Raw genomic sequence first — 23640 nt, 5'->3', positions numbered from 1 at the left:
AGTTTCAGACATAAACGGTCCAGAAAGCGCTTCTTCTTGTAACGTTTCTTAGAAAGTTATTTGAAGGTGTAATCCAGCTAAATGAGGGGACAAAAAAACAAAAAGGAAGAAACCACGGAATCTAGAAACCAGTGACTCTGTACTAGGAGAGCCAGGAAGAGCAGTCTGAGAACGACAGCTGGGCTGCAGACTGGTTGAGTCAGATCAGAGCTGGAAAGTGGAGGCCTCCAAGGAAGCGTCTCAGGAATAAAAGGGAAAATTGCAATAAATTGCACGATAAGTAGAGTTGAAAAACCTGCGTATATAGTCAAGGCACATTATTCTTTTATCAACAAGAACAATACAGGCAATTGAAAACTCCAGGGAAACGAAAAGGCTGGCAAGAAATTTATAGTCCAATTATGAGGATGAGAATTTCCCCTGATTTCAGGCAATCGCAGAACGTACAAAAAGAAAATCCATTTGACCTGCTAAGATCATTGTTCAAATGGCCCAAGGATCAGGTGTTTGGATTTGAAGAGAAACATATTAGTCTGTTAAATAATCTCTAATTTTAATTCCTAAATTGAGACTAAGAGTAGGCAGGTTCCTTCTCTTCTAGCGGGCCCTCACCAGAGAACGTAAGCCAGCCAACCAGGGCTAGACAATGCCTTCTGCTCACCTGCAGATCGAAAGGAGGAGGAAAGGGGGCGGATCACTAACTCAGGGAGAAGTGGGAAGGTTCCAGGTGACACATGGCACATGCAGAGCAGGGCGAGAGGCACCCAGGCAGGCAGTGCTGGGCCCATCTTCTGTGCTTGGAGGAGAGACAGCAGGATTGTTGCCGAATTCTAGCAGGTGTTCCAGCGGCAGCTCAGACTGTGGGCCTGTCTAGTTATACCAGGCTGCCTTGGAGAGAGGTCAGAGGGCTCTCTCCTCATGGTGCTAACTGGCTCTAGCTACAATTAATTGGCTTGTAACCGTGGGACCAGTCCAAACTGGGCCTACCCTGTTAATAACGAAATGTCGAGTTCCCCTGTAAGTACGACAGAGCCAAAATCTGCTGGTCGTGTATCCAGGCACATACAGTAGAAAAAGCTTTCACCACTAACAACTCCTGGAACCGATAGTTTCTCTCTTCAGAACCAAGAAGACCAGAATATGACTGGAACCTAAATGCTGGAACTCTCAGAAGTGAGGGGTCTGCTGGGCCCGGGAAGATCCAGGGCTAAGATCAGCCTCAGCATACCTTGCTGTAAATGGCCACATTGAAAGCCCTCTGATCCGACCCTGTGAAGCCAACACTCCTAAATCCTCTCCCTTGCCCTCCGAGCCCATAAACTTGCCCCAGACCCCAAATGGGGAAGAAAGATTTAAGCCCACCTCCTGTCTCCTTGCTGGCTGGCCCTGCAGCAAAACCATTCTTTCCTCAAAAGCTGGTGCCACAGTGTTGGCTTCTGTGCACGCTGGGCCACAAGCCCATCTGCTCAGTAACAGGTTCGAGCACAAGAGCTCCTCCAAATCTTCCAAAGTAACCTTTCCCTGAAACCTAGTGACATTTCCAGTGCTGATTCAGACACTGATTTACAAACATATCACAGCACATTGCCTCATCTTCCCCTTAGCTTACAGCCTCCGGACGTCGGCTAATTCAGGTAACAGTCTGGTGAGTGCATGGAAAGATACAGCATCTGTTTGGAGACCCCCCCAAAAGGAGGGTTCCTCAGGACCTACCAATCTAAGAAGGAAACTAGCTGTAGCCTCACTTTCTCTTCTGAGTGTTTCAGGAAAAATCTGAGAGGTGTCACGAGAACATTTTAGAAGGGAGGTGTGTGCTGGGGGGTTGCTTTGTACCACATCAAAGAAGGGGTGCTGCCGCCAGGGCTGCGGGGGCGGAGAGGTGTAGTGCCTGGGCACGATCCGCTTCAAATGTGGGCCAAATTGTTCTGTCCCAGAAAAGCAGTTGATCATAAGCTGGGAAGAAAGTGCCCCGGCCGCAGGCAGGAGGTGCCATGGCCCAGTGGGGAGTGCTCTGGGCTGGGACTCGCCGTCCTCCGTTCTAGCTCTAGCTCCAGCCCTGTGGTTCTCCCCGTCTGTAAAGCCAGGTGGCCAGCACAGCCACCCAGCCACCCCTCCCAGGTACTCGAGAGAAGTGAAATCATACGTCCACATGGGCGTGTGCAAGAGTGCTCAGAGCTGCCTTATTCATGGTAGCTTCAAACCGGAAACAACCCAGATGTCCATCGCCTGGTGAACGAACACGTAAGCCGTGGTACCTCCGCACAGCGGGGTGCCGTTAAGCAATGAAAGGGATGGACTTTTGGTAATTGCAACATGGGTGAATCTCAGGAACATTACGCTGAGTGAGCCTCTCACATTTCTGAGATTCACCCATGTTGCAATTACCAAAAGTCCATTCATACGTCCCGAATGATGCTGTCTGTATGAAATTCTGGAACAGACAAATGAACCTATAGTGATGGAAAGTAGATCGGTTGTTGCCTGGGTCTGCAGGTGGGGGAGGACTAATTGAGGAGGGGCACTAGGAAACTTTCTGGGGTGACAAGAATGTTCTCTCTCTCTCTCGTTTTTTTTTTCTTGAGACAGGGTCTTGCTCTGTCTCCTGGGCTAGAGTGCAGTGGCATCATCATAGCTCACTGCAGCCCGCAACTCCTGGGCTTAATTAAGATCCTCCTGCCTCAGCCTCCCAAGTAGCTGGGACTACAGGTGTGCACTACTATGCCTGACTAATTTTTCTATTTTTTGTAGAGTCAGAGTCTCCCTATGTCTCCCAGGCTGGTCTTGAACTCCTGGCCTCAAGCAATCCTCCCACCTCAGCCTCCCAAACTGCTGGGATTACAGGAGTGAGCCACCATGCCCAGCACAGACTTTGGTCTTTTAGAACTCAATTCCTTCTTCATTCTGGCTCCTCAACTCCTCAGTTTCTCACTTTCTAGAAACTGCTCTTCTCTCAACTGTAAATAGTTGATTGGCTTCCTGGAGCCAGGTGAGGGAGAGCAAGGAGGTCAGGGCTGGGTCAGATACAGTCCTGGGTTGGGAAAGCACCGGGTATTGTTAGTCACAGTGGAATCTGTGTCCCAGAGGAAGGAGGAAGTAGTCTGGAGCTAGGGCTGTTCTGTGTGGTTGCAGTGGGGCGAAGAGTGAAGGGCACCTGTGTATTTCAGGACCAGTACTCTGGGTGACCGTGGTGCTGGCGGCGGTGGTTGGCTCTAGCATCTTCCTCCTGTGCCGCTGGAGGGCCTGCAGGAAGCGGATTCAGCAGAGTGAGTGGATGTGTCTTTGGGGCCTTGGGGGAGGATGGGTTGCTCTCTGCTGGCCTGGGTCCCTCCCCTACCTGCCCCTGCTCTCTGAGGCTGGCATCTCCAGCCCACCTCCTGGTGTCATTTCAGAGCTCCACCTGTGCTACCCAGACCAGACCTTCCGGCCCAAGCTGGAGTCTGTGGGTGAGTGTCCAGCAGTCTGAAGGGGAAAGCCAGGTGGGCGCACACAGCTCCGGGCCCAGGCTTGGGCTCCCTCTGTTGGGCTTCCTACAAGCTGCTCCTCCTTCCCAGCCTCATCTGAAGTGGGGACACGATGCAGTAAAAACTGTGACTTGCCCTGACAGTGTCTGGCTAGAGCGCTGGCGTGAAGATTTAGAAACCCATCCTGTCTTGCGTGCTTTCCTCCGTAGCGCCCCCGCCCCCCCGTGGGGCATCCTGAGCACCCTCCTTTCCTCTCTTCTCTCTCCCTCCCCCTCCTTCCCTTTCTCCTTCTCCTCCCTCTTCCCCCCTCCCCTGTTCTGTCTCCTGGCAAGTCGGGCCAGGGGTATGCGGGGCACATGGACAGGAGGGCAGGCTCACAGGGCTGGGGTCCTGGTTCTGCCACGGAACAAGCTACATGACCCTGGGCAAGTTATCTAATCCCTTGTGTCTCAGTTTGCTCGTCTGTAAAATGAGGACGGCGGAATCTACTTCAGAGGCTTGGCCTGTGGATTCATTGAGGTCAGGCTGCTAAGCATCGTGTGGAGCGGCTGCCCGAGGTCAGCGGCTGCTGTTTGTGGACGGGCCACCCTGTGTCTGGGGCTTTTCCTCACCGGGAGTCCTGGGTCCTTGTAGTGATCCTGCCCAGCCTCCCAGCCAGCTGTCCCAGGCAGCCCTCCAGGGTCCTTTTGACCACCCTGCCCGTCTCGGCCAGGGTCTCTTCCAGCGCTCCCCTGGAGGGGCACACGCAGCCCTCTTGTGCTAAGTGCCTTCTCTCGCCCTTCGAGGCAGGCCAAGGTCTTCCTCAGCGCGCCGCAGCGTTGACTGGGCACCCGCTGTGTGCTGGGTCCCGGCAGGGTTGGTGTCTGAGCCCCCCTTTCTGGTTTGCAAGGCAGCCTCTCTCAGAGGGTCTCTCGACCCCTCCAGACGGGGCTCAGAAGGGCAGGTGACTGGCCCAGGGCCACACAGCCTGTGAGCAGCACAGCCAGGCTCCGGCACTGGTGCTCGGGGGCATTTGCCCAACTGCGGGTTTCATGTGTAGAGGGCTCAGCCCTGCCCTCTTCCTTCCCGCCCAGCTCTGTCTGCCACCCCAGTGTCCGCCCAAGAGCCCAGTGGTCAGCCTGAGGCCCGGGTTGTTGTCCCGGTCCCCCGATCTCCCCAGGGCCCCTACAGAGCCTCGCAGTAGGCTGACCGTTGGCTTGGGCACAAAAACATTGAGGCGTGTTTTGAATTTGATGAGTTTCACAAGCAAGCACTTGTGTTCCCTTTGCAAGGGGGGTTTTTGTGTTTTGATGGTTTCAAGCCTGTTTCCATGAGCTGTCAGGCTCAGTGCCTCATTGAAACCGGCATTTGCTTTCTTGACATTTTTCTAGTATTAGAATTTCCGTTGCTGTCAGTTTATTTTTTTCTTCAAACCTTTGTGAAAACAGTTTTGTTACAAAAAGAAAAAAAAAGAAAGAAAAAGAAAGAAAAAGGCGCCTTTCCTTAAGAAGCCAAATCTACAAGGAGCTGAGCCCTGAGACTCAGCGGTGGACGTCCTGTCTCGGGCCACTCTCGCCCTCTGGCTCCTGGCCCAGGTGGCCAGGGGTCTGGGCTTCCAGGCCCCAGAGGGAAGGCAGCAAAGCCAGGACAAGCAGCTCGCAGGGCACAGGGTGAGAACGGACCGAGCAGGACGGATGCCCCGGTTCCCTCTGGATCCGTGGATGGTGAAGGAGTGAAGGAGCATTCATTCATTCGTTCACTCATTCATCTACTCAGATCATCTTTACAGAGCGCTTGCCCGGCGTGGGCTCTGTGCTGGGCACAGGAACTGTCCTAACTCCCCCGAGCTTCCAGACTAGTGTGGACTGCTCAGAGAGGCTGCAGGAAAGCAGGATGGGAATGTGCGCCCCCGCATCTGGGATCTGGGGCCGGGGGAGTGCTTGGTTCGTTGAGCTGCGAGTGCACCGGCGACCTGTGACCTGTGCAGGAGTGATCAGGTGGTCACCAGCCAGCTCTGGCGACGATCCGATTTTTCCCGCGTGTGTCCTTGGCGAGAGGCATTTGCGAAGCACATCCGTCATCTCGTTTACTCTTCCCGCGGCCTGTGAGGTGCCCACTGCTACGGCCCCCGTCTCACAGATGAGCAGCCTGCGGCCCGGGGAGGTGAAGTAGACCATGCGCTCGGTGAGCGGTCGGACTAGGACCTTGCTGTTGTTGCTGCTGAGATTTTCGCCGTGGGCACCCTGACATTTGGGATCGGATCGTTCTTTGCTGCGGGGTCTGTCCCGTGCATCGTGGGATGTGCAGCCGCCTACCAGATGCCAGTAATGCCCCTAGTCGTGACAAGCAGAGGTGTCTCCAGACATTGCCACATGGCCCCTAGGGGAGAACTACTCCTGGTTGAGAGCCACTGGTCTACAATTCTTTTAATCTTCATTTTAATGGGCACTTGAGTCATTACTGTATCTGTTATTTCAGGCAGATTTAGGCTGGAAGAAATTTTTTTTTTTTTGAAACAATTTCAAATTTACAGAAAAGTTGCAAGTATGGTATAAAGAACTCATTTTGTGGGGAACGATTTGAGGATACCTTACCTGATGATGCCTTATCAGCCCCGCATATCTTCGTGTGTGTTTCACACACACAGGGCATGTTTTTACACCACTGTGGTAAAATCATTAGCATCAGGAAATCCACATCGATACATTACCACCGATGAATCCTCAGGCCCTGGTCAAGTTTCTTTACTTGTCCCAGTAGTGTCCTTTAGAGCAGAAGAATCCAGTTGACAGGTGCGAGTTGCATTTGGTTGTCTGGTTCCTTGCGTCTCCCTCAGTCTGGGTCAGTTCCCCAGGCCTTTCCTGTCGTGGCCCTGACACTTGGAGAGAGTGCAGGCCAGTGATCTCGTAGATGCCCCTCACTTTGGGTTTGACGGGCGTTTCCTCCCGAGCGTATTCAGGTCGTAGTCTTTGGCTGGAAGATCCCAGAAGCGATGTGAGGCTCTTTCCGGGGTGTCCTGCCACGTTTCGCTCTGTCCCCGTCCTGGTGCCGTGCACTTTGAGCATTTGCGTGAAGGTGACGTCAGCCAGGCCTCTCCACTGCGAGGTCGTTCATTTCTCCTTGGCAATTACTAAGCCTTTCCAAGGGAGGTATTTTGAGGCTGTGTCAATAACCCGTTCTTCATCAGACTTTTATTTTCTTCATTTATACCTTTATGGGTTTACGGATTCATATTCTGTTCAATGGGTCATAATCTGTTACCATCATTATTTATTTTGATGCTCCAATTGGCCCTGATTAGGTCAGGGCGAGCCCCTTCAAGCCGTGTCCTTTTGACATGTCCTCATCCTTTCGTGCTTTGAGCACTTCCTTGTTCTAAGATGTTCCCGGCTTATCTTGCCTCTTCTACCCCTGCCCCGGAATCTCCTCTCTCCAAGGAGCCCAGGGTTTGAATCTAGGGGTGCCTGTTGCCAAAGCCTGGCTGAAGCTCTGTGCCAAACTCCTTCCTTGGGCCTGCTCTGCTTCTCGCGGCCGTGGGGAATCACAGGCCCGAGAGGAGGGGACGGGACTGAAAGGGGAGAACCAGGGGGATGGAAGAGACCGAGAGCTTGAAATCGTGCGGCAGAACTCACATGGCAGAACTCAGGCGCTCCTCGAGCGAGGCCTTCCGAGCAGCCTGGGATACCATGCGCTTGTCCCGGGGGACCGCCGCTGCCCGGCGTGTTCCTGGACTCCTGTCCTGGGTGCCAGATGGGTTTACGAGAAGATGGTAGTTATTCCAAAAAGCAAGGACACCAATAAATCAGGACAGCAGACTGAAGCAACACTTTTAAGGGAAAAGCACTTACGAAATCTGACCTTTGCACTTGGCAAGGTTTGTTTTGGGTCTTTATGAAAGTGCTCATGAGTTGTGACACGGCTGTAGGCAGATGCCAGCACCTCTTGGTTTCCGCCTTTTTACCTTTATGTTACGTGACGCCTGTTTCCGAGCGTCGCGCCGGTGCTTTCGGTGGATGAGAGTGCCGAGCTGTGTCAGCGTCCCGGGCTCTCCCGGGGCCTGCCGTGAGCTAGACAAGCATCCCGGAACCTTCTCTTCTTAATATTTAAATTTTTAGAAATTCTAAATAGATTTCATTTTTTAGAGCAGTTTTAGATTTACAGAAAATCTGAGATGATGGTACAGGAGTTCCCATACCTCCCACGCCCAGTTTCCTTTATTATAAATGTCTCACATCAGCATGGCACATTCGCCATGATAAATGAACTGGTCCGGACATGCCGGTGCGAGCGAAAGCCCGTAGTTGTTCCCATTTACCCAGGTTTACCTACCATTGCAGGGACCCACCCAGAACCCCACGCTACACGCGTTTGGCACGTCTCCCGAGGCTCCTCCGGCGTGGGGCGGTTTCTCAGACCTTGTTTCTCAGACCAGTTTCCTTGGCCTTGGTGGCCGTGACAGTTCTGAGGAGTATTGATCAGGTATTTTGCAGGGTGTCCCCCCACCGGGATCTGTCTGATGTCCTCGTGAGCAGGCTGGGGTTATGGTTTCGGGGACCACAGAGGTGAGGTGCCATTCTCGTCACGCCAGATGAAAGGCACCTGCTCTCAACACGACCTATCACTGGGCACCTCGCTTTGGAGATCTCATTTAATCTTCACAGCCCCCCGCTGGTGTGACCCCTCCCATGTTCCAGACAAGAGGACTCAGGCTCGGAGAAGGGAAGGAATGTGCTGGTTCCACTGCCCTGGAGGCCCCGTTCCAGAACAGCTAATGCCTCATTGTTTGGCACTTGGCTTGTTTTCAAGTTTTTGGTTATTATAAACACCACTGCGGTGCACAGCTGTTTTGTTTTCTTTCGGGTTATTTCCTGAGGGTGTGTTCCCCAAAGAGGGACGGCTGTGTCAAAGGGTGTGAGGTTTTCATTGCCAGACAGCTCTTTAGGAAAATGGAAACGACTCACAGGGCATGAGCATCTCCGTGGTCCTGTTCACCCACCTCCTCTCCAAGACTGAGTTTTATCATTTTTAATTACTTTGTCTTGTTACTTTGCCAAACTCCCTTTTTGTCTTGGCCACCCCAATGACTTGGCACCCAATAACAGTTGGCTGTTTGCAAAACTCAAAATTACTCTCGAAGGATGATGATTTGACTTCACTGACACTGTTTAAAAGAATGTGCCTCAGGTCAAAGAGCACTTCTCGAGGTGGCGGCTTAGGCAGTGGACAGTGGCCGCCTCAAAGGAACGAGCCGTGGCCTCCTGGGGTGACCATTCTGCTGGGGACAGCAGTTACAGGATAAGTAAGCTTGGCACATGTGTCAGCTTGAGTGGTGTCATTGTACACACGAGCTTCTTTCGGACGTCATTCTGGTCCTTTCTCCTTCAGATGCTTTCTACCTGCTGATGGTCTTTTAAAAGATACCCCTGCGAGTGTTTCTCAAACCAACCTAGTGTCCACACAGCACGTTCAAACTGCCAGTCTTACTGCATTTTATCTTATTTGTCGATTGCCTGCCAGTGAGCATATCAGCCAGGACTCAGGGCTGACGGCCCCAGAGCTGCTGCAATCAGGGGTGTGTTCGGGAGGTGGCGTAGCGGGCATACTGGCATCTTGGCTGCAGATTTGTCTGGCCAGGTATGCACCTAATGATGACATATTCCAGGTCTCTGTAGGTGGTGTCCCTGGGAGTCGTTAAAGGCTGTGCATCCCTAGAGCATGGTCTACGAGGGGGCCGACTTGCCCTAGGGTAAACTAGATGCCCAGGTGCCCTTGTGTCTTTCTCAGATGGCCAACGAGCCGTGGTTAGATGTCACTATGCACTTGGCCATGACCTGGCCCCTGTTTAATGTGAGAGAACAATGCAGTGGACGGTAGGGGTTTGAGAGGAGAAGATAAAGCTTGTGCCTTAAAAATCATTGCATCGGCACCTCCCGAGCCCACAAAAGGATGGGGTTTAAGGAAGTGAGGCGACTCGAGAGCAGCTGTCTTTCTCAAAGGCTGCTGCCTGGGCACTTTCAGGCATGGAAGAGAAAACCAGACTCAGACAGGCTGGAGCCAAAAGGGCTCCACGGTAGACTGGCTTCAGGTACGTCCAAGTCAGTGTTCAGATAACATCCGCGGGATCCGTCGTCATCTTCTCCCTCTCACCTGCCTTGAGGTCCTCCACGTGGGTTCTGCGTGGTGCTCCGGGGAGTCCTGGGCTCTCCACAGTCTGGAGGCTGCAAGGCGGCGGCAGTAGCCCCAGACCAACCTCTGACCTGCAGAAGCCTCCTGGGCTCAGGGCGGGGCGTGTTCGTCTGAACCAAACCTTGGGGGTAGGGGTGGGTGGGGAGGGTTGCAGGGTACTCATTGGCTTAGTCGCTCAGAATGAGAGTGGCCAGGGGAGACAGGTGGTCCCAGCTTCTCCACCTGCCACTGGAGAAGTGAGCATCGGGAAGTGAGCCCCTGTGCCCTGGGCCTGGGGCTGGGCGCTGACTCTGACACCTGTCCACGGTCCTCCAGGCTGAGGACCTGAGCCCTGGGCGGGAGCTCAGTGTCACCTGCGATCCAGGGAAGCCACTTCCCCACAGGTGCGGTGGGGCTGGGCTGGGTGCTGCCAGACTCTCCCTTGGTAAAGTCGCTTCTCTGTTGCTTTTCGCAGATTCCAGACCCAGGAGGAGCCCAACGGTAAGTCCCCCCGCCCTTCCTTGCCTCCACGCCAGCTTCGTGACCCTAAATCTGACCCCTTCCCCAACAGATCTGTGGCACTGAGAGCTTCCAGGGGAAGGGGAAGGGGGAGGGCCATTCCCTTCCCACCGGGCCCGGGGGGCAGGCCCCCCTCGCAAGTCCAGGCTGTGTGTGCCCCACTGCAGGGAGCTCTGAGCGCAGGGGCCTCACCCCGGGCCTCAGCCAGCTCTCGGTCAGGAATGGGGAGCCCCACCCCCTCCGCAGCCTCCAGCTCCTGGCTCAGCCCGCCGGGGCTTTCCAGAAGGGCTGCAGACGGTGGATTTGGTTTTGGCCACTTTGGGGCACCAGGTCTGGTCTGGAGGGAGGCTGGTTCCTTTCCCTCATCTCTCCTTTGCTTCTCCACGAGTCACGTCCTCGAGGCTGGGTGGCAGACAGCAGAACACTGCACCCTGAGTATTTCAACATGGATTTCCTAAGAACAAGAATGTGTTTCTACACAGTCACAATGTACCTACCATGTCCAAGAAATTTAACAGACACAACCATAAAAAGTCCATGTTAAAATTACTTGTATTATTATCCCAATAGTGACCTCTATAGGGTTTTGTTTTTTAAAAAATTTAACTCCAGGATTCAACCAAGGAACACACATTGAATTTAGTTGTTAAGTCTCTTTTAATCTAGAACAGTCCTCCTGTCTCCCTACCCCTATTCCTTCTGCCAAATTTTGGTCTTTTTAAGAATGTAGGCCAGTTGTCTGATAAAACGTCCCACAGTCTGGACGTGGTTGCTTCCTCGTGATAAGATTCAGGTTGAATATTTTGGCGAGAACACAGTATTGGTGGCGCTGTGTTTATAGAATGATTTTGATCCTTCCCCTGTTACCTTTATCCTTGCCCTTAATCTTTTATCTTAATCTGGGGAGGTGGAGGTGGGAGCTCTAAGAGGCGGTGGGCCTGGGGCTGACACTTTCAGACGTAGGTGCTTGGGAGCATGGATTCTAGAGGGAGATACCAGAGTTCAAATCCTGGCTCAGGTACTTTCTAACCGTATAATCCTGGGCAAGTTGGGCTCCTCTGTGCCTCAGCTTCCTCATCTGTAAAATGGGAGGGTGCAGTATTACCACGTCATGGGGTGTCGTGTGGATTAACAGCATGTCCGTGGGTGAGGACTGGGGCCGCGCCCTGTGAGTCGCTACCTTTATCACAGGTGTCCTGTGCTGTCAAGGCCCGGAGCCTGGAGGCAGCTCGAGGCCATTTTAAAGCAGGAGGGAGACTCAGTGGGGTGTGTAGAGATGAAGATGAGGGTGCCTCCCGGTTGGTTTAGCGACTGGGGGGAGGTCGGGGTCCCCTGCGTCAGCTCTGCTCCCTTTCCACAGCAGCCGAGGAGGGACGCGTTGGTGGCAGAGCTGGGGTTGACGAGCCCCCCGCCCGTGGACACCTGCCCCGGTGTGGGGACAGCCTGCCTGGACAGCCTGCCACTGCTGGATGCCAGCCCGCCCGGGGGCTCCTCGTCCCCCAGGGACCTTCCTGAACCCCGGGTGGCCACGGAGCACACCAATAACAGGATTGGTGAGTCGGCCTGTGGGGGGCTCCTGGTGCGGCCAGGAGAGTGGAGATCCTGGGCTTGGACAGGAGCCGGAGACTCCGGGGCTGGGAGGCCCAGCAAGGGCGCGGCGTGGCTTCTCCCTCCAGGCTTGCTCTGCCTAAATGGAGGTTTCCGTGAAACAGGCGCAGCGGGCCGTTTGCTCGGTGGGGCCGCTGCGAGAGTTCAGGAAATAGCGCCTGTGAGACGCCGAGCGCAGTGCCTGCCGTTGTTACTAAAGTAAAATGTGAACACCACCCCACCCCAACTCAGAGGACGGGAGGAAGACATGGCAGGACAATAGGACCTGCCCCTTGACGGGGGCATTCCAGGCACCGTGCAGACTTCATCTTTTCATCTCTCATTGTCATACCACTTCTTTTTTTTTTTTCTTAAGAAACAAGGTCTTGCTGTGTCAGGCTGGAGAGCCGTGGTGCAATCATAGCTCACTGCAGCCGTGAGCTCTTGGGCTCGAGGAATCCTCCCGCCTCAGCCTCCCAAGTAGCTAATTTTTTAATATTTTGCAGAGATGAGGTCTTGCTATGTTGCCCAGGCTGATCTTGAACTCCTGGCCTCAAATGATCCTCCCACCTCCCAAAGTGCTGGGATTACAAGCATGAGCCCCTGTGCCTGGCCGTCACACCACCTTCTGAGGATGGTGTATTTCTCCCCATTTTACAGTTGGGAAGCTGAGGCTCAGAGGGGTGAGATGACTTTCCCTCTCCCATGGCTAAGTGGCACTGCTGGGACTCGCCCCCATGTCTGCTGGGCACTGAAGTCCTTGGTCTGCAGAAGCACAGAGGCCACGTGGGCCAGGTGCCCAGCACTTCCCAGCTGCAGCTGCCCTCTAGCTTGGACGAACGCTCTGCTTTGGCCTCCCAAGAGTCTCCCTGCCTCCTCTCTTTCTTTTCTCCACCGTGGTACAATCAGAGAGTTTTCCCCAAAATATATACCTGCCTGCACCCCTGCGTAAAACCCTCCAGCAGTTCCCATTACCTTTAGGATGAATTTCAGCATTCTCGTCCCAGCATTCAAGGCTGGTCACATGCTGGCTAGACTCACCTGCCTCCCACCCCCACGGTCTGCCCCTCCCTCTTCATGGCAGTCTCCCGAGTGGAGTGGAGGGGTCCCTCTCTCACTCCTCAGCTTCTCAGTGGGAGCTGCTTCCTCACCTAGAACAGCCGACTCCACCCCTTTGAATCTAGTTAATGCCTGATGTCTTGGGGGACGCTGCTTATTTGCCACCTGCTCCTCCAGGAAGCCTTCCGTGCCCTCTGCAATCTCCTGATTAGGCCAGATGCCCCTCTGCTGTGTTCCCTGAGACCCCGGGCTGCCCCTCCCCAGTGTCCTGGTCACACACTGTGACTGCATGGTCATAGCCTTTCCCTCACCTCCACCTGGCTGTGAGCTCCTTGGGGGCAGGGCCTCGGTGGGCCCCATCTCTGTCCTCTCTGGAAGGGTGACTGGTGCTCAGATAATACCGAAGAGGCAACTGTAATTGTCCTACACATTTCTATGGCAGATGCTGGTGGTTAGAACTCTTTAGGGCAGAGTCTTCTGTGACAAATTCAAACTTGGAATTGTAGCTTTCAGGAAGTTTTATCTGAAAAGTATGTAGTTTGGGAAATACTGCCAAAGCCTTCTTCAGATTTCCTAAGAAGTCCTAATTGGACCATTTGAGTCCATGCTGAGTGCAGTGCCTGGAATTCCGGGGTGGGGATTGGAATAGTTTGTGGGGCGGGGTGGGGAGGGCAGAGGTGGTACCAGGCTCCCAGGGCCGCTGCACTGGGGCGGGCAGCCTTCCCTGAGCAGCCTGCAAGCCTGGCTGGTGAGCGGGGTGGGGGGAGGGGACACTTTGGAGGTTCTCTAGGACACCCAAGACGTGGATGACCCCCTTGTCTGCCTGATACCACCCCAGACCAGCGTCCTCCCTCCCGTCCAGTTCCCAAGAGGGACCAAACTCAGGCCTGAGCTTCATTCCTCCCCACGGGGCACCAGGCAGGGGAGCCCCTTCCCCTACCCCAGCCCCCACCAAGATAAATTCTCTGGATTCCGGAGCTCTGGGGTGGGGTGAGGCTTGGGCTGTTTCTGCTTAGACAAGCCCACCCGACTTCCCTCCCACTCTACTCCACCCGCCTCTCATCTCTTTTGTCTGCCTGTCTGTTCGCCTTGCGGCCTTCTTTCACCTCCAGGGGTCCCCTGTTTCACCACCCGTGGTTCCCATCTTTTGCCCGGCTCTTCTGGTCGGGGTTCCTACAGGCCTTGATGGAGGCGTGGGCTGAGGCCTGAGGCCCTGCTCTCCGTTTTGGGGTCTGGGGGACACCCGGCCCACAATGTCCACTCCTTTGGCCTTCCCTCTAGTTCTTGCTGCTATTTTGAACATTTCTGTTTCCTGGGAGTCTTCAAAACCAAAATAGAAGAACTGGCATTATGCAATGGGGTTGAGGGTGCAGGAGGCCTCAAGCATGTTTTTAGGGTTCCTGAATCTGAGAGGTGTACCTGGGTTACCCAGAGAGGCAAGAGTGCCTGAGCCCCTGCCCCACCCCAGCTCTCGAGTTCGCCCTAGAGATTGGCCACTCACCCTCAGAGCCCGGGGCGGAGCAGCCGGGGGCTGGCCCTGCTCTGAGCCCGAGGCCAGCTGGGCTGCTGGGGGACAGAGTCAGCTGTCGGGCCAAGCCCGGGCTTCCCCACTCCCAGCTTCTCCACCGCTGTACTGCCCCGAGCCTCCAGGGCCCCCTCCATCAGAAGGCCACACCAGAAACCCCCACATCAGACTGTGGTGAGGACCTCAAGGGATTGTGCCTCTGATGGGCTGGGCTCGGCCGTCTGTCCCAGTGAGATCTACCCAGCACCTACTGTGTGCTCTCAGGCACAGCTCTGAGCAATGAACCCTGAAACACACGGCGCCAAGCAAAGCCGTCTGAATCACCCGCCGCTGCTGCTGCTTATTGACGGGCTGAGGTTTCTGTGGGATGTGACCAGCTGGCTGGGTTTGCCTGGACTGAGGGGGGCTCCCAAGACTTGGGACTTTCAATACTAAACCCAGGAACATCCCGGCCAAACTGGGACAAGTTGGTCACCCCAGGTTTCTGCTTTAGGCACACGGACAGGAGCAGGAAGGGCAGCCAGGCAGGGTGTTGCTCTTGGGATTTCTCCTGACTACATTGACCTTGGGCAGATCGTTTAACCTCTCTGAGCTTCGGGTTCTTGTTTGTCAAATGGGGGCGCTGAGTGCCGAGGATTCGGGAGCCCGTGTGTGGAGGCGCCCGGCACGTGCTCAGCTCCACCAGCGTCCACTGGTGCTCTTGCTAGCGACATCCCTGCCTGTTCCCTCTCACGGCTTACTGTCTCTCCCAACTGTGTCCTCTTCCTCCCTACCCTCCCTGAAGAAGGCCGAGAGAGTCCTGGGCAGCCCCCTTCAGTACCAAGAGGGCTGGTTTTAACCCTTCGAGGCACGGCTCCTAGCTGTGGCATTTCCTCTGGGCCACAGGACATCTGTAAGGTTGGCGAGGCTTACTGTGCATCAGAGAGGCTGTGTCATCTGCCTGAAGTCACCCAGCAGAAGTGGTGGAACTGGGCCTCAGCCCCTCATCTGCCTGCTTGCTCCCCACTGCCCAGGGCTGTGATCTGCTCACCTCACACATCCTTTTGCCTTGCAGAGAAAATCTACATCATGAAGGCTGACACAGTGATTGTGGGGACCGTGAAGGCCGAGCTGCCTGAGGGCCAGGCCCTGGCAGGGCCGGCAGGGCCTGAGCTTGAGGAAGAACTGGAAGCGGACCATGTTCCCCACTACCCCGAGCAGGAGACAGAACCGCCTCTGGGCAGCTGCGGGGACATCATGTTCTCAGTGGAGGAGGAGGGGAAGGAGGACCCCTTACCCATAACTGCCTCTGGGAAGTGAGGCCTGGCCTGGGCTGGGACTGGGAGGCAGTGAGGTGCCTTTTGCAAGGCCAGGGTGGCACTGGTGGCACCGAGCTTGAGGGCAGAGGCCTGCCTGAACTGAGGTTCCAGCATCTCAGTGCCGGGGTTCTGGTGGCCTCTGCCTGCCTCGCCCACTTAGCTGCCCCCTGACCCAGACCTCAGGCATCCAGGGCTTGTACAGAAGAGACACTCCAAGGGGACTGCATCCAAGTGGTGATGTTGGTTGGGGCAGCAGACAGACGGCAGGGACTGGGCCCTGCTAAGAACAGCACTGGCCACCAGGCCCAGATCCCATTGAGGGAGAGGCTGCCAGGCTGGCTCCAGGCCCCCGACTGTACCCCTACTCCCCTCTATCCCTGAGCCCCACAGGTGATGCCCACAGGGCCTTGTTGGCATGCCACCAGCCCCTAGTTACTGTAACTGTGGCCCCCAGTGGGCACGGAGCCATCGACTAGTGGTTTCTTCTGAGTCAGAAGGGAACTGGAGGGGGCATCACCAGCTGGCACAATCTCAGCCGTAGCTGCCACATGGCACTCTGAGCAGGGTGAGGCCCAGCCTGGCCCAACCCCGGCCTGGGCTGAGCAGGACCCTCCTGGCGCTGCCCCCCTTCCCTGTTCCATAGCCCCCACAGGGCCCAGGACCAATTCACTAGTCTCAGAATGTCCCCACCAGTCCCTGAGCAGGAGGCATCTCGGGACCCAGATGTGTGCAGCCCCTCAGCAGCCGCAGCGCTCCTGCCCCGGCCGGGGACTCGCTCCCCACACGGAGACGGGGAACTGTGGGCCCCGCCTGGGGTCCTTGACTGCTCTGACTTGGGAGATGAAGAAGCCCCTTCCCTGGACCTGGCACGTGCTTGCGGATGCACCGGCACCAGCCCTGCGTCTCGGTCCTGCTGCTCTGCACCCGCGGGGGAGTGGCTGTCGAGAAGCCCTAGGTTCCCCCAGACCTCCTGCCGTATTCTGGGCTGTAGGAGATGAGAGAGTGTTGGGGTTCAGTGTGGATTTCAGGAGTTTTGCATTTCACACTAAGGAGTAAAGCTCGCTGATATCCAGTCTCCTGGCCCCTCCCCGGGGCCTCCAGCTGCATAAACAAGCAAGTGGCAGATGACACATCCGCGCAGCCTGGAGACTCCTGGACTTACCGTCTGGAGGCAGATGGGAACGCTGCTGTTTACTCTCCAGCCCGCCAGCTCTGGAGGAAGTTGGGGCCGGGTCAGGAATCACGAGGGTAGTTTCTGAAACTGCGAAGGTGTTTTGGGGAAAGTTGGAGAGGCTGGGGCATTACGAGAGGTGGTTACAGCAGAGCCTGGACATTGGCCAGAGGAAGTTTAAGTGCGGCGGATGCCATTTGCCGAAACCCTTGTGCGAGGATGGAGCGGGTGTCTCTGCGCCCCCGGCGCTGCGGCTGCGTGGTGCACTGGACGCCACACTCGCGCCGGACAGGCGGTCTGGCACCCTGGACACTGGATATTGACACATTTTGACAAAATAATGCACTCCCTTGCCTAGTGGCCCTTTGCACAATTTTTGACCCTCTAAAAATCCTTAATATCCCATAAAAATGAAGAATTGTAAGGCTGAGGGAACTATCACCGAAATTGAGAGTATGTGAGAACATCTGAGCAGGGGGTGGGGGCAGGAGCCTCTCCCCCAGGCAGGCATCCCCTCTGCAGCCCCGGCCTGCACCCCAGACGCCGAGGCCGCCAGTCTCTGATGGACTGGACACTTCTGGGGACAGGAGCCCGCTACCTGCTGGGGCAGCCCTCCCCGTTGCTGGAAAAGGGGAATTTTCCCTCCATGTCATTGCCATTCCTGGTCCAAGGCCTGCCCCTGGGGGTGCTCAGAATAAAGCCACTGTTGTCACAACGCTCCCTTTGGGTATCTGAGGAAAGGTTTCCGGCCTCTCCACGGCCTTCTGCCCTTTGGGCTGGGCTGAGCAGCCCCATAGCTTTGCAAAATGGGGTCTCCAAGATCGGCGTGAGGGCTTGAGCCTTGGGAGGCCGGGAGAGGACCAAGGGTATAAGTGAGCCTTCTGTGCCTGTCACCCTGGGCACAGCTCAGGGGCACTTTAGGGCCAGCTTCTACCACAGGCAGCCAGCCTGGCTCCCCGGCATGTGCCCCCTGCCCTGTGGCTCCCCTGTGGGGTGGAGGAAACCAAGGGCCATGGACAGACCCTGCCCGCCCCATCCCCAGGGCTCCAGCCCAGCTACTGAACCAGCCACCGGCTGCCCTGTGGTCAGTCCTGGCCCCGGGGGACTTGCCCTGCCCAGTGATGGTGGGCTCTTCCCACATCTGGGCAGGCAGATGGCAGATGGACAAGGCCCCTGCTACTCGGTGTGCAACTCGCAGGCTGTAAAGAACCCTCCCACACACACCTCTTCCTGAACGTTTGTGATCAGGGAGTGGCAGTGAGTGAGGAGTGTCAAACCGAAGCTATTGCCTTCAAAGAGAAACCATTGTTTCCCAAGGCAGGTTTGTAGGTTGTAAAGTCTTCTGTGGTTCTTAGAATCTCCGAGGCCTGGTGCCAGTCCCCAAAAAGGGACAAGAGGACTGAGTCCCCCAAGCGTCTCTCTCTCTTTCTCTGTCTGGACCCCACCCCCCAACAGTGAGGTCCTAAAGACCCGGGCCTGGGTCCTGGTCGTCTTTGTCCCATGGTCACCCGGCACTGATTTGTTGGGCTAAGAAGAACTGAAACCTGTGCGGGGATGAGAGGTGGCCCTCCGGCTGCAGTTCCCCGGGTGCCTTCTCTCCTCCACCCCCTTCCTTGATCCTCTGACTTGGGGGGAGTGTGGGGTGGGAGGGGCTTGGACCAGAATGGGTTGGGGGGACCAGATTCACAGCCAGGGCCCATGAGCAAAGCTTAAACCTGTGAGTGCCTCTTGACAAGAAGGCAAGGTGAGAGTGTTAAACCTTCAAGGGCAGCTCCTTGGGCCTAAGGAGAAGCTGGCTGAGCACATCTTGCGCCCCTGCACCCTCCTCCAGGGCCCTCCTCCTGAGCCGGCACCCCATGCTGGGTGCACCCCCTGGGACCCTTGCCCAGGCTGAGCCAAAGGAGCAATGGTGGGGCAATGGGTGTGAGCGAGGCGCGGGGCGGAGAAGCCTGGCCGCCACTCTCCACTGCCAGGACGCAGACAACAGCAGCTTACGGATGGTGGTGGCGCTCTGGGGTCAGACACAGGTTCAGATCCCAGCTCCGTCACTTGCCAGCTGGGTGATCTTGGTTACGGTTCCTTGATCTCTCTGAGGCTCAGTTTTGTCATCTGTGAGACAGGGACAGCAATCCCACCTGACGGGGCTGTGGGGCTTCCCTAAGATGCCACCTGATGTGTAGCTTGTGCTGAGTGGCAGCTTCTGTCCTCATTCCAGCCTGGCAGCCACTTGCCAAGAGTAGGCACCTTCTCGAACTCCTGGCCTCAAGCAATCCTCCCGCCTCAGCCTCCCAAAGTGTTAGGATTATAGGCGTGGGCCACCGCGCCCGGCCTAAGAGTCGGCCCTTTCTGTGCCTGCAGAATTCAACCCCCTTCAACTTACAAGCATGTCACCTTCAAGAGGGCACTGGGCTCGGAACGCTTTTCTCCAAGAAAAGAGTTGTCACTGGTGGGTGGTTCTCAGGCCGGCCCACCGAAGCCTGCTTTATTTAGCTCATTAAGGTTAACCAGGGCTTTCGGGCTGGACTGGCGACCTGGCCTCCCCTGGGGCCAAGTTGTCATGGAGACGTCCACAGTGGGCAGGCCTCTTCTTGCTCTGTGGGGTGCCCCAAGAACCCTTCAGATCAGTCACAGGACTGGCTATTTGTTGGGTGTCTGTAGCCCCTGGCATGTGTGTAAACAGCTTTGGGACCCTCTGGACCTCCCACTCGTGGTTCTAGTACTTTCCAAACTGCATTGCACCACACTGCTGCTCAAGATATTTCCTCAGTTAAAGAGTGGACTCCCTTCCTCCCTTCTTTCCGAAACGCAGACAGTGAGCTGGGCCCAGGTCCAGCTGCAGAGGGTGGCAGTGCATGGACTTGCTCTCATGGGTCCTGCGTGCAGGGGACAGGACAGATGATGGCGCCTAATCAAGTTAGTGCACAAGGTCATTCCAGAGTCAGATTGTGCCATGCGCTGCAAGAAGCCCCAGGTGGGCACTGTGGCAGAGTGTCTGGAGGGAAGGGTCACCTCTGGCCAGGTGTTGAGGAAGGCTTCTCTGGGGAGGTGCCCGTGGAGCCCAGCCTGGGAGATGTGACAAGGCAGAGAGCTCTGGAAGGCGGGAACCGCCCGTGCAAAGGTCCCGAGGTGGGGATGCCCTTGGCCTTGAGATTCAGGAAAAACACCGTAGAAGCAGCATAGCGAGTGAGGCAGAGAGAGAAAAGAGGTTGGCCAGGGAGGCCTGGCCGTGGAGGGCCTGGGGGGGTCATTGTGAGGCACTTAGATTTAAGTGTAAGAACATTAGTTTATGTCTATTTCTATTTGCCTCCTATTAGAACAACAGACATTCCGGTATTATCCAGCAGAGAGCGGGAAGGCCGAAGCAGGGGCGCAAAGGTTGTTTGAATCTCTTGCAGAGGGAAGCTGGGGAAATGGGCCGTGGCTGCTGGTAGCCAGGAAGCAGTTGGATTCGTTTTCTCAGAAAGGGCAGAGGGCTAAGACAACATTCCTGGTCACTATTGCAGCTAGAGGCCTGTGGCTGATGTCATCGCAGGAGGTGAGGAGTCAGGCAGTCTAGCTTCCCCTTTCTTTGGGTGTCTTCCAGGAGAGTAAAAACCAAACCAAAAAATCCTGGGGAGGCTGGAGGCCGCTGTGTTTTGATGTGGCATCTGTTTTGTGAGGCACGAGCCACGAGTTATCTCAGCATCACAGTGTCAGCGGTGGCCTGCGCTCTCTCCCTCACCCTGCAGCCCTCGTGGCGGCATTGCCGTTTCAGTACGGTGGCTTGGGAGCTGTGGCGCTGGGCAGGTGGGCTGGTGAGGGGTCGGCCTCCGGCTCAGCCACGTCCCAGCTGCACGGCCTCAAACGAAGTCCTCACGCGCTTTCAGCTTGCGCTTCCAGATCTGCCGAATCGACCCAACGTTTGCCCTGCGAGATGGCCGCAAGGCTGAGAGGCAGTGTGGGTAAAGGGCTTAGCCCAGTACCGGGCACGTGCTGTGTTCAGTAGGTGACAGTCACCCTGAGCTGCATTTTAAGAGCTTGAGAATTTGCCCGAGCCTTTCCCCGTTCTGTGCGCATCCGGGCTTCTTACTATAACCCCGGACGGCAGATAGGCCGGGGAGCAGTGCTCCTTTTCACAAACTGGAGCTCAGAGAGGTGAAGCAAGCTGCCCACTGTCACACAGCCAGGAAGCGCCAGAGCTAGGATTTGACCCCCCACCTCTGTGATTCTAAATCCTTCCCTGTTTTCAGGGGCCCAGCTGCCTCCATGGTCAGGGGTTGTGTTTATACTGTGGGTATTGCCCGGCGCTGTGCCTCCTGGACAAGGTTCCTTTCACCTCCAGGTCACCGCAGCTGGAAGGTAGGAAGGAGGTCGATTTTATTCTCCTTTTATAGAGAGGCAGGGACAGTTGCAAGAGGCTGGGTCACCTGCCCAAGGTCAAATGGCAGGCCAGGTGTGCCTTTCTGAGTCCTCTGAATGGACGGGAGGGACATGGAGCTAACCTACCCAGAATGTAGCCGGAGCCTTGTACCCTGAAGCAGCTTTCCTTGAAGGTGTGTGCGATTCTCAGGTCCAGGGAGACGCGGGGCCGGGGAGGACAGGCGGTCCAGAGGACTTCTGCAGGAGAACTGCCTGACGATCGAATCGCCAGTTACATTCCCGGTAGCGTCTTGTATTCCATTCTCTGCCCTACCCGAGGATCCCTGAAGGAAGACAGGTCGAGAGCAAGCCTCCCATTTTACAGATGGCAAAACTGAGCCCCACAGAGGTCCCAGCTGGGTGCTATGTGATGGAGACAGCTCTAGCTCTAGCTGGAAGTTGGGGCTGGGCTGGGGGGAATCACGGTCTAGGCCAAGGGAGCAGTAAAGATTGCTTATTGATTTTCATTCTTCCTTGAAAAAAAATGGTGTTAAAAAATTGGCGGTTGGTGGCACATGCCTGTAGTCCCAGCTACTCGGGAGGCTGAGGCAGGGGGATCGCTTGAGCCCAGGAGTTTGAGGTTGCTGTGAGCGAGGATGATGCCACGGCACTCTAGCCTGGGCAACACAGTGAGACTCTGTCTCAAAAAAAAAAAAAAAAAAAATTGGCGGTGAGAGGGTTGGGTTCTCATTTATGAGGCAGCTTTGCAAGAGTCGAAGCAGCCCCTGTAATTGGAGCAGACGAGAATATCATAGCGACTGGGCATCTACAGCCCCACAGCCCCGAGCCCGAGCAGTCCCAGAGGACCCCACGCTCGGAAGGGCCCTGTGCTTGGTTGAATGCTCTGCCATTGCCGTCGTGAGAGGATCACTAATTTTTGAAGAAGGGGCCTGGAGTTTTCATTTTTCACAGGGTCCCACGAATTATGTATCTGGTCCTGCATGGAGGAGCAGGGAAATTGTTTATGAGGCTTTTACTCAGTGCCAAAGCCCTTTGCATCCATCACCATGGAACCTCACAGAAGCCCTATAGCTGAGCACGTCTATCCCCATTTTTCCAAAATGTTAAATGACTAGTAACTGACTCAACTGTCCTGGTCATCTCTTGCTACATAATAAATCACCCCAAAACTTAGTGGCTTAGAACAACAACTGTCATTTATTGTGCTCACACATCTGCAGTTTGGCCTGGGCTCGGCAGGGAAAGCCCCTCTCTGCTCACCCAGCACCAGCAGGGGCGGCGGGACGGGAGCTGGAGAATCCACTGCCAAGAGGGCTGGCAAGTTGGTGCTGGCTGTTAGTTTCTGTTCATGGAGCTGCTTGGGCTTCCTCACAGCATGGCGGCTGAGTCCCTGGAGCCAACAACTCCAGAGGTAGAAAGTGGAAACTGCCAGGATCTTAAAACATGGGCCTGGAAACTGGCACAGCCTTCACTTTTGCCATGTTGTATTGGTGGAGCAGTAACATTCTACTGGTCAAGCCCAGACTCAAGGAGGAAGACTACAGACCCCACCCCTCGCTAGGAGGGGCATCAAAGAATTCCGAGATCTTCTGTGACAAGCACTGTGCCGAACACTTCACATACTGCCTCATTTCATCCTGTCTATAATTTTACCATCGTTGTTCCTGGAGTTGTCTCAAGGAAGCTAAATAAACTGCTGAAATCCCAAGCTCACCTGGCTGGAATCTGAATCCAAATTTGTTTGTCTCCGGAGTGTGAGCTCTGGACCGTGGGACTGACCTGTGCGTTCAGGGACCCATGTGGTCAGAATGCGGCAGGGCCAGAATTCAAGCCTGCATCTGTCCAATTGGAGAACACTTGAATCTAGTTCCTGTCTAGTTTTTCGACAGGGAAACCAAGGCTCCCAGAGGTCTTGCCAGGCCTCCCCTGAGGAGGGGGACAGAGTCTGGCACCTTCCAGGGCAGGATGGGGGCTCCCCTTTGGGCTGCGCAGAGCCTGGTCAGGAAGTTGCAGAGCGCTGTGGGCAGATTATGCAAGAACAGGCTGTCGAGAGGGAGGCTGTTTTTCGCTGCAATTACACTTTATTCAGGAAATACCCATCGCGTCTGCCCGTATCAAGGGAGGGTCCCTCACCCAGGGCGGAAGACCTGCTGTGAATACTGGGGCACTAACAAGGTGGCCCAAGTTTCCCTGGGCCAGGTTCATTCATCGAAGGTTCCCTGAGAGCCACTGTGTGCCCATCTGGGCCCGGCTCTGACAAAAGAGAGGAGAAGGCTCCCTCACTGCCACCCGGGAAGTCACAGGTTAGTAAGAAAGGCAGTAAGAACTACTACTGATTGAGGCTTTTTGTAATCTCTCATTGAAATCTCACAGTGCCCTAGGAAGTGGTTACTATCATTACCCCTATGTTAAGGTGAGGAAACCAAGGCACAGAGTAGTTAAGTCACTTGCCGAAGGTCACACAGCTGCTAAGTGGTACACCCAGGCCACCTGGCAGGAGTCCGAGTTTCCAACCAC

At 55.5% G+C, this 23640-nt stretch overlaps 1 protein-coding gene across 1 annotated transcript in view; it reads left to right on the top strand.

The window, feature by feature from the left end:
* TNFRSF8 (tumor necrosis factor receptor superfamily, member 8) overlaps positions 1–17442 on the top strand; it is a 37120-nt gene extending 19678 nt beyond the window's left edge. Inside the window, exons 8-12 of the mRNA XM_012662471.1 lie at positions 3165–3263; positions 3390–3443; positions 10081–10106; positions 11485–11677; positions 15350–17442. Coding sequence (XP_012517925.1) covers positions 3165–3263; positions 3390–3443; positions 10081–10106; positions 11485–11677; positions 15350–15594 — 617 coding nt within the window. The 3' untranslated portion in view covers positions 15595–17442. The remainder of the gene's footprint in view (positions 1–3164; positions 3264–3389; positions 3444–10080; positions 10107–11484; positions 11678–15349) is intronic.
* Positions 17443–23640: the final 6198 nt, after the last annotated feature.

The sequence above is a fragment of the Propithecus coquereli genome, unplaced genomic scaffold (assembly GCF_000956105.1).
Source record: "Propithecus coquereli isolate 6110/MARCELLA unplaced genomic scaffold, Pcoq_1.0 Scaffold77, whole genome shotgun sequence".
Lineage (NCBI taxonomy): Eukaryota > Metazoa > Chordata > Mammalia > Primates > Indriidae > Propithecus > Propithecus coquereli.
This window is presented reverse-complemented; position numbering and strand designations above follow the sequence as displayed.